Source organism: Anabrus simplex, chromosome 1, assembly GCF_040414725.1.
Source record: "Anabrus simplex isolate iqAnaSimp1 chromosome 1, ASM4041472v1, whole genome shotgun sequence".
Lineage (NCBI taxonomy): Eukaryota > Metazoa > Arthropoda > Insecta > Orthoptera > Tettigoniidae > Anabrus > Anabrus simplex.
In genome coordinates this window covers 841186507-841204162 of record NC_090265.1, presented here as the reverse complement: position 1 = coordinate 841204162, position 17656 = coordinate 841186507, and the positions used below count along the sequence as shown (strand labels likewise).

At 37.1% G+C, this 17656-nt stretch overlaps 1 protein-coding gene across 3 annotated transcripts in view; it reads left to right on the top strand.

The window, feature by feature from the left end:
- LOC136857614 (polypeptide N-acetylgalactosaminyltransferase 5) overlaps positions 1 to 17656 on the top strand; it is a 171544-nt gene that overhangs the window by 123621 nt on the left and 30267 nt on the right. For all 3 annotated transcript variants that reach the window (XM_067136396.2, XM_067136397.2, XM_067136398.2), the window contains exons 8-9: positions 8225 to 8364; positions 13666 to 13764. In XM_067136396.2, the coding sequence (XP_066992497.1) occupies positions 8225 to 8364; positions 13666 to 13764 (239 nt within the window). The remainder of the gene's footprint in view (positions 1 to 8224; positions 8365 to 13665; positions 13765 to 17656) is intronic.

The following is a 17656-nucleotide window of genomic DNA, read 5'->3' as shown; positions in this document are numbered from 1 at the left end:
TGTATCTGAAACTATAATACTGTCTTAGCACTGAACTAGTTCAGTTCTTTTATTTTCAACATTGACTTATGAAAGGGGCAAATATTTGTTGTTCAGTTTGAATTTATGCATTTTCTAATCACATTAATATGAAATATACCATCACTGTTTAAATTTTTAAAATAAGTTTGATCTCTAGTTCTTCTGATTCCTAATTTTCTTTAATATCACGCCACCAATTCTGTATGCAAATAAAAATTTAAATATGTTACCTATTTACCAAGCTTCCTTTATACATAGGCTTATGCTCTCTCAGTTAAAAAAATCTATTTGATCTATTATGAACCTGTAACAATAGCTACACTAATGAAATGTGTGTCATTTTTAAAGTCATATGTGCTTGTATATTTGAATAGTATTAAGGTTACTTATCAGCCCTAGTGATATTTACTGATTGAAAAGGTGGATGAAATCACTTTGGCCTTTAAATCTCAAAAATTTGTCTGGACCTTGAATTTTTGTATATAGCAACTGATTGAAATGCTTCAAGAGCAAATGAGTTACATTTATGATCTGAAGATCTAGAAGAAGGTATTCAGCAGAGTTTTAAGTGGAAAGATTATGGCCAAATTGAGGTGACATAAATAGGTGCGTGCTTTGTTTACATGTTTTAATTGATGCAGACTTTGGTAAAATGAGTTAAAATCTTCTTATCACTATAATTTAGTGCTTGTCAACATCAGATTTGTCTTGTGGGATTAATTGTTCATTGTTTTGAAGTAAAATGTTAAATACATCCCTTTGATTTGGTTTACATAAATTGTGGTCCATTGGTAGCTGGCACTGAGTTGTGTTGGAATGTTTACATAAATAGAGCAGTGATTTAACTGCTCATTTTCCACCGTAATGACATAGGTTCAAGTTCTGCTGATTTCACAGAGTGGAATTATGGCCTGAAATGGAAGAGAATCTGACATTAAACATCCAGTCCAGATCCAAAATGAACCACAATGGCTCTAACTACTTCAAAAGTAACTGGAATAAGCTGAAGATCTTACACCAGAAAGATTATTATTGTGAACACATCTCAAGCACTGACACATTCTACTTCAAGTACTTTGGTATCATCTCTTATATGTTTTAGCCAGTGGTAGCACAAATTCAGGGTAGTGATAAATTACTTCCTTCAAAATAGGTCTTATAATTGTATATAGTATCTTAATAACCATTCCTGAGAACGTGTTTCAGAAATGTTTCCAGAATTGTTTTAAAATGTACCATATTATCCAGACATATTGTTTGAAAATTAGGATACCTGGGGACTGCAGTTGTCTGCAGCATTTTGTCCAGGAAAGAGAAAAATTGCATGGAAAAAGGCAAGTCAGTTAGAAACTAATGTTATATAAGCAGTATTGCCATTTATCATCCATGGCTGACACCAGTGGCTCAGTTGATTCTTTGTCCTTCTATTTCCAAGGTGTGTAAAACAAACAAATCCACAGTTTGCTTCAGCCTTTTTTTTTTTTTTTTAAGGCTCTAATATTGCTCCAGGTGATGTATTCCTTTTCTGTATTACCCAGAAACCATGATATGCCAGTGGGCAGCTGCTAAATTTATTGTACCTGAATATTGAACTAGTATATTGATGCAGATGATGATGATGGTGTTATCTTGGATTTTATGTTTTGACATTTAAGCCTGCTAAAGCATACTCCATTTCATGAAGAGTCACACTGGAATATGAACCATTCAATATTTATCAACTGTTGGATTCCTTACTTGAATCCTCCCCTTTCCAGCATGTCATGGGTGGCCATGTGTACTGTATTCACTTACTTAAAGACCATTCACCTGGAATGAACACAGTGATTATGAATCTTATTCATCAGTATCCTATATTATTCACTGAATCACATTTTATTTTCCCAAAGGAGAAAGGTTGAATGTGGAATTCTTTGAACTGTATGAGAAGGGGTTTCATGTATTCTGTACGTCTTTTCTAAAGTCGTTATGACCCTTAATTGTATAATAGCATAGCTGTAAACATTTGCTGAGTAACGCTGTTGTTTGTATGCTTTTGAACAAAGCTGTATCTATGTATATGTATATATGCTGGCATTTTCTCATCTCTTGAGTGCTAACCTTTGTGCTTTCATGGTGTAGTTTGAATTAGATGGTATGTTTAATGTATTATTGGGCTAGTATTTGGTGCTGGAAGTAAGTGATTGCATGTTTTAGTTTACTAACCTTTATATGTTCATGCGTAATACTGCATATATTTGTGGTTGTGGGGCCAGTAAAACAAACTGCTTCTTGTGTGTCATTAATGACATTTTGTTTCTTCTTTTAAAATATGAAATAATTTAGTGTAAGTGGTCTATTTATGTGACACTTGACATTTGTTAATGCTTCATTCTACAAAATTCTATTGTTTAAAATCTGCCATCTATAGTGCATTAAACTGCAAGCTTTTGCCTTTTTTTCCTTTAGCGTTGAAAGATCACAGGCAAAAGATCGTAATTCATCTTATAAGTAATAAATTCATTAAGGCAGCTCTTGATCAGTGGACTGCAGTTACCTGATCATTGAGCATTACTTCCACCACATCCTCATCTTTCTTACATAACCTACCCTAAATAACATTTTTTCTCTTCTGACCTGTAAATCGTTGTATAGTAGAATCTCCGTACAACATCATTTTTGGGCTCAAGCAAATCATATTGTTATATTGAGGGAATAAGAATTTTTATGCAGGATACTGTTTGACCTACAGGTTAATTCAAGGTAGCATGCAAATGGATTTAAAAAATTAATAAAATAAACTTGCATGATGTAGAGTTTATCTACTGGTAGTTTAACTTAATTAAAATATGATGTATTATGCAATAGCACTGAAATAATTTGGTGCTGTACTTGTCTATTTTGGAAAGAAATCAGCAAATTTTATTTGTTTTAGCTCTTGATAGCATCTTTAATAAATACTGAGCTGAAAGATTCCAAAGGAGTTAACTGTTCCTTTTGTACCACAGTGAATTCTTTTTTGTGATTCATTGAATGGAACTTGCACCACACTAAACTTGTTCTATTTCTCCCTGCAATTCTAGATGTAGCCAACATACCTAAGATTGCAAAAAATCTGTACTTATTTTTCATTCATAGAAATTCTTCTAATCATTAACCATACTGGCTACCGTCTGCAGCAACTGGCTCATCGCTTTCCATGAACCACTTAAGGTCTTGCTTCATGGCTGTTCTGAACAACTATTAATATTGTTTAGATAGGAAATTTGCCGGGACCATATAAAAATTGTTTTATCGATTTTCATTATATGTAGGTTTGACTGTATTACATAACTGGTTAATGTCCGTCAGGTCTACCCCTGTTTTTCTGGTTCCTTTACCTCAATGTCTTCATTTTTCAAAGAGTTGGGGGTAATTTTTTATTTTCCTCTATTTTTCCTATTCAAAAAAGTGGTTAGTGGTGTTAGTTGTTGATAAATCTTGAGGTGCCCATGGTAAAAGTGTACTATCTATGGCAGATTGAAAACTGTTTGTGAACCTTAGAATTACTTTACAAGGTTTATCCCTTAAGCAGAAGTTCTGAATAGGAATGGAGTTAACAGATGGGTTCAGATCAATACCTACGAACTCTGACAACATTTTAAGTGCTGAATTAGTATATCTATCCAAATTTTAAGGCATCTGTCAAGAAATTGAGAGGATTCAGATTGACTTTCTGAGATTGTTATATTGAACTCATTCCTATTTAGAAATTGATAATTTTGTTTTCTACTTCAGACAGGAGCATGAAGATATCCAGATCTCATTAGCAATATCTTTTTATTATTCATAATACTTGTCATTGGAGTTATTTTTCATTTGATATTTATAATTTCTTTTAAAGATGAATTCTCATGCATATAACTTAATCATGCATTGTTTTAAATTATAGTTCGCAAAAATCAACCCTGTTTACTTAAATAGATGAAAAATTCAAACACTAGGAATGTTTCCTTTTAATGTTATATCAGTTTTCCTTACAGCCATAATTTTTCTGAATGGAAGGTACAGATAACATAGTATCATACTAACAAGTATACTGTAGAATTCAGTTTAGAAACATTAAACTAATTTGTAATAATATTTTTGAAGTAGAGGATGATGTCGAGGAAGTGACAGAATTATGAAATGGATCAGAAGATCTTACAATGTATCTTTCCAGAATATTGATTACTTGTAGGCCTTTTGGAATTGGCATGCTTTACTTTAACACAGATCCGTTATCCTTTCTTGTATGTAAAATCAAAAGAAAACATTAAATACTGTAGTTATGACAGCGTTTTCCTCTTTTCATACAGTATTGAACCAGTTTTTAAAATGAAGACATACATCCATAATCTAATGTAAAGGAGCTATCATTGCTTAAGAAACAAAACCTCGTATCCCACAGTGCTCTTCCTATCCATTATTATCCTTAAGATTGGTCACTCCTCCCAGCCACATATGAATGTGCAGTCCATCAGAACAATTTTCACTCTGTTCATTTTCTTATGCTCATGTGTAAAGGAAATGAACCTTATCGTACCGTACTGCAGGAATGTATATTTGCATGAAGTATTTATGCACTCCTACAGTATTATTATTTATTTAGCGTATGGCTTATACGGACAATATCAGTAATATATATATTTTCATATTAGCAGATGAGAAACAAAGAAATTTGTGCTTCACAATTGAATATCAAATTTTTCAATCCAGCGTACAGCATCTGGAGTTGCCAGCAGGAAGTCATCTTCATCAGTATAATGTATTTAAAGTTAATTTTCCTTTACACATAAGCATAGGAAAATGAACACAACAAAAATTGTTCTGATGGACTCCATATCCATATATGGCTGGGAGGCGTGACCAGTCTTTAGGAAAATAATGAACAGGAAGAACATTGTCAGATATGAGTTTCTTAAGCAACCAAAATCTTGATAGGGACGCAGGAAGATAACTGCCTTGTAAGATGGACGAACGAGCTGGATGACTCTCTCTTGAAAGCTAAGGAAGAATTAGCCCCCGGTAAAGAGCTCTCTTATCCAGCATGGAAATGTTGAATTGCCTAAGAGTGAGAGTATCAAAATGTTAAGATGAACATGAAATGGGGTCTCTTACCAGGTGATGCAGATATCTTGTGTGCATGTGATGCTATTCAAGATCCAAGCTATGCTAGTATGCTCTTGCCTCAATGTTCCTTGCTCAGCAAGACTATTTGCTCTAAGCAAATGACAAGGTGGTATCAGCTGCTTGCTATTGGATACTTCAAGTTTGAACCAGATGCGGAAAGAAGAAAAACAAAATAGTAAACATGGTAACAGTTGGAAATTTCTTCCCTAACAGTACCTGTCACTGTGTAGTAGTGGTATGAGGGCAGGGATTTTATGTCATGAAACAATGAATATTGGTGCACATTTTCAAACATGGCATCAATAATCCGAATGTTGAAGACATGCTGAGGGTGATTCTATGTTCTTGGATACTTCAATTTGCTTGTATGTTCACTTTCCACGGTGACAGAAACATGAGGTATGTGTCATTTGTAGCCCTTGTCTTCTTGATGTTTGTGCTAATGCCTCTTGACAGTGCTGTACTTGAAATGTCCCAGTTTTATAAGACAATATACAAACTAATAGTATTGAATAGGTGGACCCTTCCTACCCTTTGATAAAAATAGGTATAGTTTCATTTTAAAAATGCAACTTGGTATCGCTGCTTTGGTGCTTGTTAAAGCATGGGACGCACATTGTATGGTCTGTCATGTACCCCTAATTGTTATTCACCTAGGTACGTAAATGCAGTATTTATCATATGGGCATTACACTAAAATTTATAATTGAGTTGTTCCATCCACTGAAGTGATGATAGGGTAGTCATCAAAAAGTCATCCTTATTTCTGTTCAGAGTTGTTCAAGGAAGCTCAAATCCAGGAGGTTCTTATTCATATCCGGGAAATCATGAAGACTGAGAGTTGTTTCTGCTTTCCAGTCTTTTGTCCACTTTGTTGTAAGTTCTCTCTTTCCAGTTGTCGGCTGTTGAGATAGGAGGTTTTCCCAATTTGAGCTTTCTATTTCTTGTGTTAGCAAGAATGTTCCGAGGTATTGGAAACTGTTAGGAGGGGCTACATTGCTGAGTACAAGGAGCCTGTGTGTGGATTCACCTATGTGATAGCCACCTAATGCTGTCTTCAATTAGTCGTATGATATTTGTGGTGAAGAACTTAGGTAGGCCACCTTATACATATTTCTGCTGTTATTTGTTTCACCAGTCTGTTGACTGGTTTGGTGCAGCTCTCTGTGCTATCCTATCTTGTTCTGATCTATTCATATTATTATGACATCCTACATCAATGCAAATCTGCTTTTGTACTCATATTTTGACTGCCACTAGCCTTTCTTACCTACTTCACTTCCCTTCAAAACAAACTGAAGGAGTGCTAATTGTCTTAAGATATTCATTATTACAAATCAGTTTACTCTTTTCTGAGTGTCTTGACCCCACTGGCTTTGCTTCGCCATCCCGGACGATCTTTGATTTTCTTCAGGGCACATTGGAAAGATAAACCCTGATAGTCTCCACTCGTCCTATCCATCTGGTTGCAGTCCGTCCCCTTAGTGTACTGCCATAAGCCTTCCCTTCCATGATTGACTTCACTAGATTTTCTCCAAGTTGTCTCGCCATGAGTCCAAAGAACTGCAGTATTCTTTCATTGATATGAGAAGAAAGGTGTTTTAAAAGAAGAATGGATGCATTGGTTCTTCTTTTGGTCCAAGGCACACATAGCATTCTACGCCGGCACTGCATTTCAAAGGCATCAATGCGTTTTCTGTCCAAAGCCTTTATGGTCCAGGTCTCACAACCATATGAGAAAACAGAATACAAGGATTTCAACAAAACGGATCTTTGTATTATTAGTAATTCCCCTGTTCTCCCAGATCTTAGTTAATTTCATCATAGCTACTTGTCCTTGCAAATTCCCTTTCCTTATCTCTTTCTCGGAACTTTCTGTATCGCTGATAGTTGACCCAAGGTATACAATATTATGGCCTATCAATCTAGGTCTTCTCCTGGCCAAATTTTACCATATCAGGATTTGATTACACACCTCACGTTCAACAGTTTTACGCATCATCACATTTCAAATGGTTCCATTCTCTCCCTGCACCACTTATTGCCTAGTTTCACTTTCATACTATGCCACTCCATAGACACATAATCAGATACATCTTTCTTATATGCATGTCCATGTTTGAGGTGACAACATTTCTCAAGAAAGGCCTTTCATTGCCAGGCTGAGTGGCTCAGACAGTTGAGGTGTTAGCCTTCTGACCCCAACTTGGCAGGTTCAATCCTGGCTCAGTCCGGTGGTATTTGAAGGTGCTCAAATACGTCAGCCTCGTGTCGGTTAATTTACTGGCATGTAAATGAACTTCTGCGGCTAAATTCCAGCACCTCGGCGTCTCCGAAAACTGTAGAAAAATAGTTAGTGGGAGGTAAAGCAAATAACATTATTATTATTATTATTATTATTATTATTATTATTATTATTATTATTATTAAAAGCCTTCCATCTGAATTTTATGTCCTCTTTACTTATCTGTTCAAGTTATACTTCTTCTCCAACCCTGTGTATATTCCGTTCAGCAACTTCTCTGGGTCCTCCGTGTACCCAGATGAAATAACAATCTCATTGATAAACCTTAGAGCTTTGTTGTCGTCATCTTGAACCATGATTTCTAGCAAGAAAAACTGTGTGATGTAATGGTAAAACAACCAGTAAGAATATGACTGAAACTGAAAAGAATTACTGGTGATGGAAGTGCAGTGTGAAGAGAGACTAAAAGATCAGGGAAAAATGTGAGCAACATGATTTTGCCTGGCAGAAAATGGAAAGAAAGAATAAGAACTACTTCCGAAGTTAAGAATACTATGGAAAATTATGCAAGAGAGTAGTAATTAGTTATTTCAGTGTCTTCCTGTAGCATTTCTGTGAATATCCTACTCTCTAGCATGTTTCTTCTTGCCTAAAACAATGCTCTCCTTATCTTAGTAATATTAATTATAGAAGAATGTGTTCATTCATTTAAATATGGCTGTAAGCTTTTATTCCAAATTTATATACGGAAAATGTATAGTGCAAAAATATGCAGCATATCAGTTTTTTCTTGTCCTGTTTGTAATTACTGTTATATTGTCATTTCAGGAGCAAGAAATGTTGATGTTGGCGATGTATCTGAAAGAAAAGCTCTACGAGAAAGGCTAAAATGCAAGAATTTCCGATGGTATCTAGAGAATATTTATCCTGAATCTCAGATGCCATTGGACTATTATTATCTTGGAGATGTGAGTTATAATATCATTATACAAGAGTAATATAGTAGTAAATTTAGTTTAAAAGAGCATCTTAGCTCCACTAATTAACATAGCCTAGGAGTTTGAGCTCCAAAAGTTAATATAGTCCAGCCTCAGAGGCATAAACTTTTAATAGCACACTTACAACTTGTAGTTTGTTCTGAACTAAAGTATTTACACATCTTTGCCCTGATGTGGAGTTATTTATCGTTCAACAGTTTGTTACACACTGGTCTATAAACAATTACAAAATAAACAGGGGCAATGAGTGCCCATTCTAAATGGCCTTAATGTAAAAAGAAAAGGTTTAACATGATTGACCATGAACACAGTGGCGGCTCGTGGCTGTAAAGTATGGTGAAGAGCTATTACCCATTTGGTTTCGAGCGACAGATTTAGGAACTTCTTTCTTTCTTTCTTAATCTGCTTTCCCTCCAGGGTTGGTTTTTCCTTCAGACTCAGCGAGGGATTCCACCTCTACCACCTCAAGGACAGTGTCTTGGAGCTTCAGACTCTGGGTCGGGGGATACAACTGGGGAGGATGACCAGTACCTCGCCCAGGCGGCCTCACCTGCTATGCTGAACAGGGGCCTTGGTGGGGGATGGGAAGATTGGGAGGGATAGACAAGGAAGAGGGAAGGAAGCGGCCGTGGCCTTAAGTTAGGTACCATCCCGGCATTTGCCTGGAGAAGTGGGAAACCACAGAAAACCACTTCCAGGATGGCTGAGGTGGGAATCGAGCCCACCTCTACTCAGTTGATCTCCCGAGGCTGAGTGGACCCTGTTCCAGCCCTCGTACCACTTTTCAAATTTCGTGGCAGAGCCGGGAATCGAACCCGGGCCTCCGGGGTGGCAGCTAATCACACTAACCACTACACCACAGAAGAGGACAAGATTTAGGAACTACGTGTTGTTTTTGGTTGTTTTGTACTCGTACCTGTGACTGGCGGAGGGTCCAGCACGTGACCACGATTTATTGAATTTAATGTTTCGTCATGACAACGAAAAGCTAGTTCTTGCTTACTTAAATAGAGCACTGCATCAATTACCAACTGAAGGAAAATGTATAGACAAGAAAAGTGTTCCACCGATCAATACTTATTTATTGTGAAAAGATTATTACACTAGTACCGGTTTTGGCCTTTCATGGCCATCATTAGCTAGTACATAACATTTATAATCATTAGACAAAATTACAAAGTTGTTACATTAGATCATCCGGATGTCTAATAAAGAATGGAAGTAAAATATATTGCAGTATTGTTATGTTAAAATATCTGTGATTAAAGGTGGTGGTGATGGTTACAATAAACTAAAACCTATTGAGTGTACATGGATATAAGTACATTAAACACCTTAAAACATATAGGCCACAGCATAAAACACTTGAAAAATTTTAACACATTAAAACATAGTATATATTTTAAAAACGGCTATTAAAATTTGAGTTCATGTTGTGTAGCATTCATTCTTCAATCTTCTTGTGGTTCTTGTGCTGATTTAGTTGTATTAGGTGATCATCGAGAATGTTCTATGGCTGATATCTATATATATAAAATAAGAGTTTTGTCTGTACATTGCTCAGAATTTGAAAAGAATGGTATTTCTGTATCGATCATGTCCACAGTAACAAGAAAATTCAGTTTTTACTTTTCCGTAATTTCTGTCTGTCTGTATGTATGTATGTATGTATGTATGTACACGCATCACGAGAAAACGGCTGAAGATAATTTAATAAAAATCGGTATGTAGAGTTGCGGGGTGAACCGCTACAATCTAGGCTATAAATTATTTTATTCACGCTTAGTGAAATGGTAGTTTAGGGGAAGGCCTAAAATTCAATTCTCAAATATTTATATTATTAGTGGTCATATCGATAAATACTACATAACTGATCATTTACGTCTTATGCATTTTTACCAGCTATGATAACACAGATATTCATGAATTTGGATTTTTGTTGCTAAGTCCATATCAATGCCGAGCCCCGACAGAATGGGTAAACAGAATTTAATGAAAATCGGTATATAGAGTCGGGGAATAAGAAACTACAGTTTAAGCTATAAACAATGTTATTCACCCTGGGTGAAATGGTAGTTTAGGGGAAGGCACCTAAAATTTAGTTTGTAAATACCACACCTATGTTCTTGTCCTATGGAAAAGTACTACATAACAAAAGTTATAGAGAATATAATTTCCGATGATTTATGTTTTATTCAGTTTTACCGTACGGACTATGATAAGAGTGGTATTTCAGAACCGGAAGACAATTAATAATGTGAAGGCCTACAATATCGAAAGCGCGTAACATATATCAACAATAACATTAGACTGACCATTGTTTGTTGTAATGTTCTTTGTCTCTTATGCTGACATTCAACTCTGATAGATGGGATTACTGCTGCGTACCGAGTATAACAGTCTAACTGAATATTGGCGGAACATAGCTGAGGAGTTAGGTAACTTTCTTCTTTAGTACGCCAATCCTCTGGTTCATACATTTTCTGATACTGCCGGTACGTAACACACTGGTTCATCATAGTATGCCAGCTATTCGATACCTACTCTGACGCACTCTTTTTAAAGAGCAGTGTGCGCACTTAAGTCAGAGGCTCAGTTAGTAGTAGTAGGAGTAGTAGTATGAACTGGTCTGGAATTACAATTTAGCCCTATTCCAAATTATAGTACCACAATTCACTAAATAACTCAAAATTCAACCCTGAAAAGAGCCGTTTCTTAAGAAAAGTTTCTTCCTCTTCACGTTCAATAAATCTGCATTAATTTTATTCCAAATTAGCAGCGAAGATGTGGTTTCTTCTCTGGCTTGGAGGAAAAATTGCCTCCACGTCAGACAGATCTTTCCCCCGCCAGTTTAGTGAATTGAGATTTTCCGACTCATCGGGTACTCCCAGGAAACAGATAAGTAAACGGGCATAGTTTTTGCCCTGGGACTATCCACTATTTGAAACCCCCCTCCCCCCCGCCGAAAAAAGGACGAAGATTGTTCACGGATCACGGATGTCTGCGTCTTGGTCATTCCAGCACTGTAGCTTTGGACTGTTAGTTCAGCAGCATAGTACTGTTCGTTAAAAGTGAGAAAATGTGTGGTTTTTCATTTGATCGAGTATTTCATATGAAGGCATTGTTTTTAATCGCGCCATTCCTACTGACGTCAGTGTAATGACCCATGTTCATTTCAGTTGGGAAAAACCACTAGGAGAGTCTTTCTGAGAATCTATAAAGGCAGCCGGTGCTCCACACCGGTAAAGTTTAAAAGTAAGTCGTGAATTTGAACAATTGGACGTTAAAGATTTGAAATACGACAAATTGATAAATAATAATCAACCGTGTGCTTCACTTTGTTAATTTATGGATGAAAAGATTATTAGTCACAACCAAACTCAACTGTTTTGAGAGAGCACCAAGATTTTGTATTCATAAAGTACAAGGTGTAGTAATGCTTGCGCCAATATTAGCAAAAAGATTTTAATGTATATCCAACTGATAGTTTTAAGATAATCAACAACTTCAACAGATTGTAAATGTATTTATATCTGACTAACTTGTGACATTGTATTCAAATTTAGAACAAGATTTTTAAAATATCAAACACTTCAAATAGTAATATTGTTTTAACAATGACGACATAATATATAATGTTTTATATTCAAAAGTATTTTAATAGTTATTATGATTAAATCTGTTAGCAGTAAACAATCGTTGCAGGTTATTAGAATAGTATTACCGATTTTGATCTTGTTAAAAATGTATGTAGCTGAAGATGTTCAATAATTGAACGAAACATGTCCTATGTTTTTAATAATTTAGTAATAAAATAAGGATGAGATCCTAATTTTATAATTGCTTGTAAAGTATTGAATAGGTGGAAATCAAACTTTTATTGTTCTACTTTAACTGAATTTCAATACAGAAAAATGAGGATAATATCATGCAATTCACTCATTCTCACGCGCCGTACTGTGGCCGACAGCCGGCGCTTTCGTGAGTTCCCCTGGTTCTCATCAGATGATGAGGTGCTCCAAACGCCATACAATAAAACATTTTCTTTCCGTAAAACCAACAAATGTCATAAGAAAAATAAATTTAATTCATTATGGTAAAAATAAGTGGTGAAGTGGCACTTCACCTACTTCACCAGAAAAGCTGTCCCTGCATGAACAAAAGGCTGGGAAGCGAAACATTTGCACTCCTTGTAGAATATTTTAAAACCCCAAGTGGGCTTATAGCCCAAGGATACAGAGTCTGAGCCCATTCTATGCCGGGGTATTAAATGAGAAACATTAAATTCCAAAAGAGTGTTAAGAATTTTAGATTATTAGAAACTTTAGTCACCCCACACCAAGTTGAAAGGGAATCAACAGAGGGTAATTATTCTTTGTTCCCTCAGTTTACATGTTTCCCAGTTGGGATTTGAACAGAGTCCTCAGGCTTGTGTAAAATCTACATTTAAACCATAAAATTACAAGCTATGTGCTGGAGCTATCACATGTTAAGAGAATTCTGCCATTACTTTGAGTTGCTGGGCCTTCCGAACGCCGACCTGCGGCCCCCGCCCCCGTAGTACACGCCGCACACAATAAACTGGAGCGATGAAGATAACGATACAGCCCTAAAGTGCCCAGCTTTTATAGTATTTCGAGGGGAAGTTTCTAGAACTCTTTACAGATTGGCCTATACACACCCACAATTTTAATTGGCTAGAGAAAATATTCACAAAATTTCGGATTGGTTGAAAGATAGAGGAGTGCGAGGGGGAAGATGTGTTGACAACCTTGACACAAGAACAAAACAATCCTCAAAAACTAAGGTTCACCAACTGTGAAAATACACTTTCCCTTAAGAAATAATTGTCCTTAATCCCACCAGAGGGGGGCACTTAGGCTGATGGTAGAGACATCTAACAGTTGCATACCCAAGTATCTTGCATTACTTCAAGTTCAGTTACATAGATGGCCTTATAGAAGGTGCGCAGTTTAACTGGACGGAGTAGGTGTACCCCCGGTACACTGTTCATATAATCGTGGGTAAAATCTAAACCAGTACTGAAGAGAAGACGCCAACAATAGTGTTAGAATGAAATGGTAGGCTTTGATATATTATCCTACACAGAGGTAAACTGAAAAAAAAAGTAATTGGAAAGACTGTGAAATGAAAAAAATGGTCATAGTGTTAACATCTGTTTATCTTGTTTATTTGTGACATAAGCTTTATTTTTTGTTTTGTTTTCTGATTCTTATTAATAGGCTTTGTAATTTATGATTTTTTTTCTAGGTGAGGAATGCAGAAACACAGAATTGTTTAGATACTCTAGGCCGAAAAGGAGGAGAAAATGTTGGCATGAGTTACTGCCATGGACTTGGTGGCAACCAGGTAAGATTATGACAGTTTAGTTCTAAACTACACTTAAACATATCCTAATTACAACAGTTTAACTGAAACAGTAGAAATATAGTTAAAACCCTGAAATTGCTACATTCGAATGCCGCCTTCTCACGGTCTTCGGGCCTCAGCAGAACTTTGATGGTAGCCTGATGCTAAATCCATCGTTGAAAAGTAACAAGATTGCCCTGGTGCATCTAACAACTATGAAGTTAATGGAATTGGATAACCAGAACCTATAGAAACAGATTTCGGTGCTCTATAATCTATACATACATGGTATTTCTGTTTCCCTGAGGCATCCATTTGCTTCGGGACTAGCAACAAAGGAGCACTCCAAGCGGAGGTACTAGGAGTAATTATCTTGTCTTCCAGCATCCTGTCAATTTGCCTTTGAACTTCCTCCTTCTGAGCTTCGGGTAACCTATAGGGTCTCACATTAATCGGAGGTTGATTTTCTCTAATTCAAATTTCATGCTGCAGTAAATCCGTGTGCATTAACTTATCACCCTCTAAATGAAATATGTCATTGTATGCAGCACATATGGCATACAATTACCCCTTGTCCCTGGGTGCTAAGTGATTTACTCTTAATTGTTCTATTACCCTCTGTTCTCGGAGTTATTCACTATCTTTTTGCAACTGAATCACCTGATTTATTTCTCTCGACTGTACCCATTCAGCGAATTCGACGGGTTTCAATTCTTAAATACTAAATAACAGGCTCTCAATTTTAACTTCGGTTTCTCTTGTATTTAACACGCTAACTAAAGCCTTACGATTACGAGTCTTCGTTATACAGCTTGATAAGTACACCCCTGGCAGAATTTCTTGCTTATCAATCACACCTTCTGCCTCTTTTTTGTCTGTTCTTATTTTGACGATCGTCTCTGTACTGGGTTTGAGACAGATCCTTTGCACTCTAGCGCTATTTTCCATCATGTAATATTGGATTCCCTTTTAAATGGCATAGTCTTCCTTAAAATTTATTATACACTCTCTTAGTGTATTCCTCCAATAATCCCATCACTATTAAAGTGTACATCCTCTCCAACTATGTAAAAATCAGCATTTGACTCTCCCACTGGAAGTCTTACTCTCCCCCCGATTCTGATCTCTTCTGAAACTACACTCATTAACTGTGGGGCAGTTTCGCATACAACCTTAGACTCAAATGGCACAAACTGCCGTTTTATGAGAGATACTTCGCTTCCAGTATCCAACACAAATTGAAGTAGATTCTCCTGACCCAGCACACCAATTTCTATTCTGCCTTCAGCAATGTCCGGGATCATACTATGAAGTACAATTATCCTACACACTTCTTGAACACTTAAATCCAATGAGAACCTTCTTCCGAAGATCTTCACTTAACCATCTTGAGAATTTATAACACTTTCTTGTAATAAGTCTCTCCCAATAGACCATCGACAGACAATCAAAACTCATCCCCTACAACATAAAATTCGGGAGAGGAGCCTCCTATTCTCAAAGTAACACTTCCCATAGTACGAGAGGTTTGCCCTGTTACTCCATGCAATTTTATCTTTGGCTAACAGTAGTTTATTTCTCCTTTTCGCACAGCCCTCTCTCATATGAGGCTCATATGAGCCCCTGTATCCACAAGAAAACAATAGGGCCTTTTTTGTCCTTTAATACAGACCTCGATGGAACCAGTCCGGTCATGTTCCCTTCGGGACTGCTCCAAATTACTCGCTAACCAAGTGCTCTCAGGACAACTCTTACTTTTACTACTATTTTGCCTTTCATAGGCATTGCCCTCATTCGGTGGTGGGGTACATAACTTTCTCTTTACTTCTCTAGCTGCACCCCTCCACGAGCCTCCTACTTCTTGGGACTCGCTCTTCAGCCTGACCTCGCAGTCCCTCTTTCGTTTAACCCTTAGTCACTAGCTGTCCTCCCTTTCTGCTCTTCCATTCTTTTAGAGGTTTGCGAAAACATCTCTTTATCTTTCAAGTAGTTACCTTGTCTATTTCGAGAGGTTTTTTCTGTCTTATTGAACCAGCAATTTTGTTGCAAGTAACCCATATGGCCGTTGGTAAAACACTTCCTTTCACCTGTCAATATTTGCCATCCCCAGCATTCAGACTGTTTGTGGACCATTTTGTTGCAATTATAGCAACGAATTATAGCACAAACTTTAACTTCGTGTAACCCGTCTTTTCCCTTTTCTCTGTGCTTTATTCTGCACTCTTTGTGCGTATGGCCTACCCTATTGCAGTTTCTGCAAAAGGGAGGCTTCTTTTCTCGGACTTTCGAAGCCTTACAGTCTCGTGCTATGTGCCCTTCCTTGTCACAATTATAACAGATACTCACACTTTAGCCCTTCCATGGAATTTCTGGTTACTAGGCCTGTGCGCTGGTTGTGGCACCTGGAGTCTTGGCTTCGGACGGAATTCTATCGGTCTTGTTTGGCCTGTTATTTGCTGCTTAGCCTTTCTGGACACTATGGCTGTCTCTTCTTCAAGCGCGATATCTATAGCCTGCTCAAGGGTTTGTGCATTTCGGCTTTTGATTAAGCTTTGAATTCGTTCATCGCGCAAACCCTGCACGAAATTGGCTTTCACAAGCTTTCAGATTAAACGTGCTTGATGTTCCTTACCTACTGACGTTTCTCTGTGTACTGCGGTATTTCGTAAATCTGTTCCCATCTGATGTAGTCTGTGCACCCACTGAACAAACATCCCTCAAACTCTATTTTATTAATTATACGTCAACATGGAAATGAAAATCATAACCTACGATACACTTTGCCTAGCAGTGAACAATTAACAGGCATAAAAATCTACAGTCCTTCTCTCACTGTAATACTCCTTTAAAGCATCTTTCATCTCTTCCCAAGTACTACGTCGAGTCGCCCTAATAATATTTTTTTTAAATGCTATTTGTTCGAGGCATCGACCCATGTGGATCTTTTGCCCCTATTGGCACCATATTGTATGAACCTGGAGTTTAAGTGGAATGGCGGTAGTGTGGAATGTTGTGTGTGAGGAAAGGAAGATTAAGGACGTCACAAACACCCAGTCCCCAGGCCGGGGATATTAATCATTACAATTAAAAAAACCCTGACCCGGCAGGGAATCAAACTCAGGGCCGCCGGGTGACAGGCGAACGCGTTGCCCCCTACACCGCATGGCCGGACTACTAATAATTTACTACGGGCTTCCTTAGTGATTTTAGTTAAAATCAATTTGTAGAATAAATCATAGTTATTTGGCCTAACCAGCTCTAAAGCAGTTTCTACATTCTCACAAAACTCACCTAACCTATCTGGTTGTGTTCCATCATATTCTGTGCCTATGAGTTTAAGAGCCTCTGTTACAGATAAGTAAAGGCCTTCAATGCATTTTGCAAGGAGGATGCGATTAGTGGTCGAGAGTAAGTTGTTTGATAACTACTGTCAGATGCAGATTTTCAGTACTCACCAGGTATAATTTATAAATGCTACGAGGGGAATAGACTGATATGTTTATTTTTTGTAGATCTTGAGAAGGCATACGGCAGACTACCGAGGGAAAAGATGTTAGCATTACTGAGGAATTATGGTATAAAGGGTAAATTACTAAAATCAATCAAAGGCATGTATGTTGCTAATTTGACTACAGCGAGAATTGATGGTGGAATGAGTTCTTGGTTCAAGATACTTACAGAGATTAGACAAGGAAATCTTTCACCTTTGTTTATCTTAGTTTCCATGGATCATCTACTGAAAAGTATGAAGTGGCAGGGAGGAATTCAGTAATGTGGAAATGTAATAAGCAGTTTAACCTATGCCAGCAACTTGGCCTTGACGGCAGACTTTGCTGAAAGCCTGCAATCGAATATCTTGGAACTTGAAAATAGATGCAGTGAATATGATATG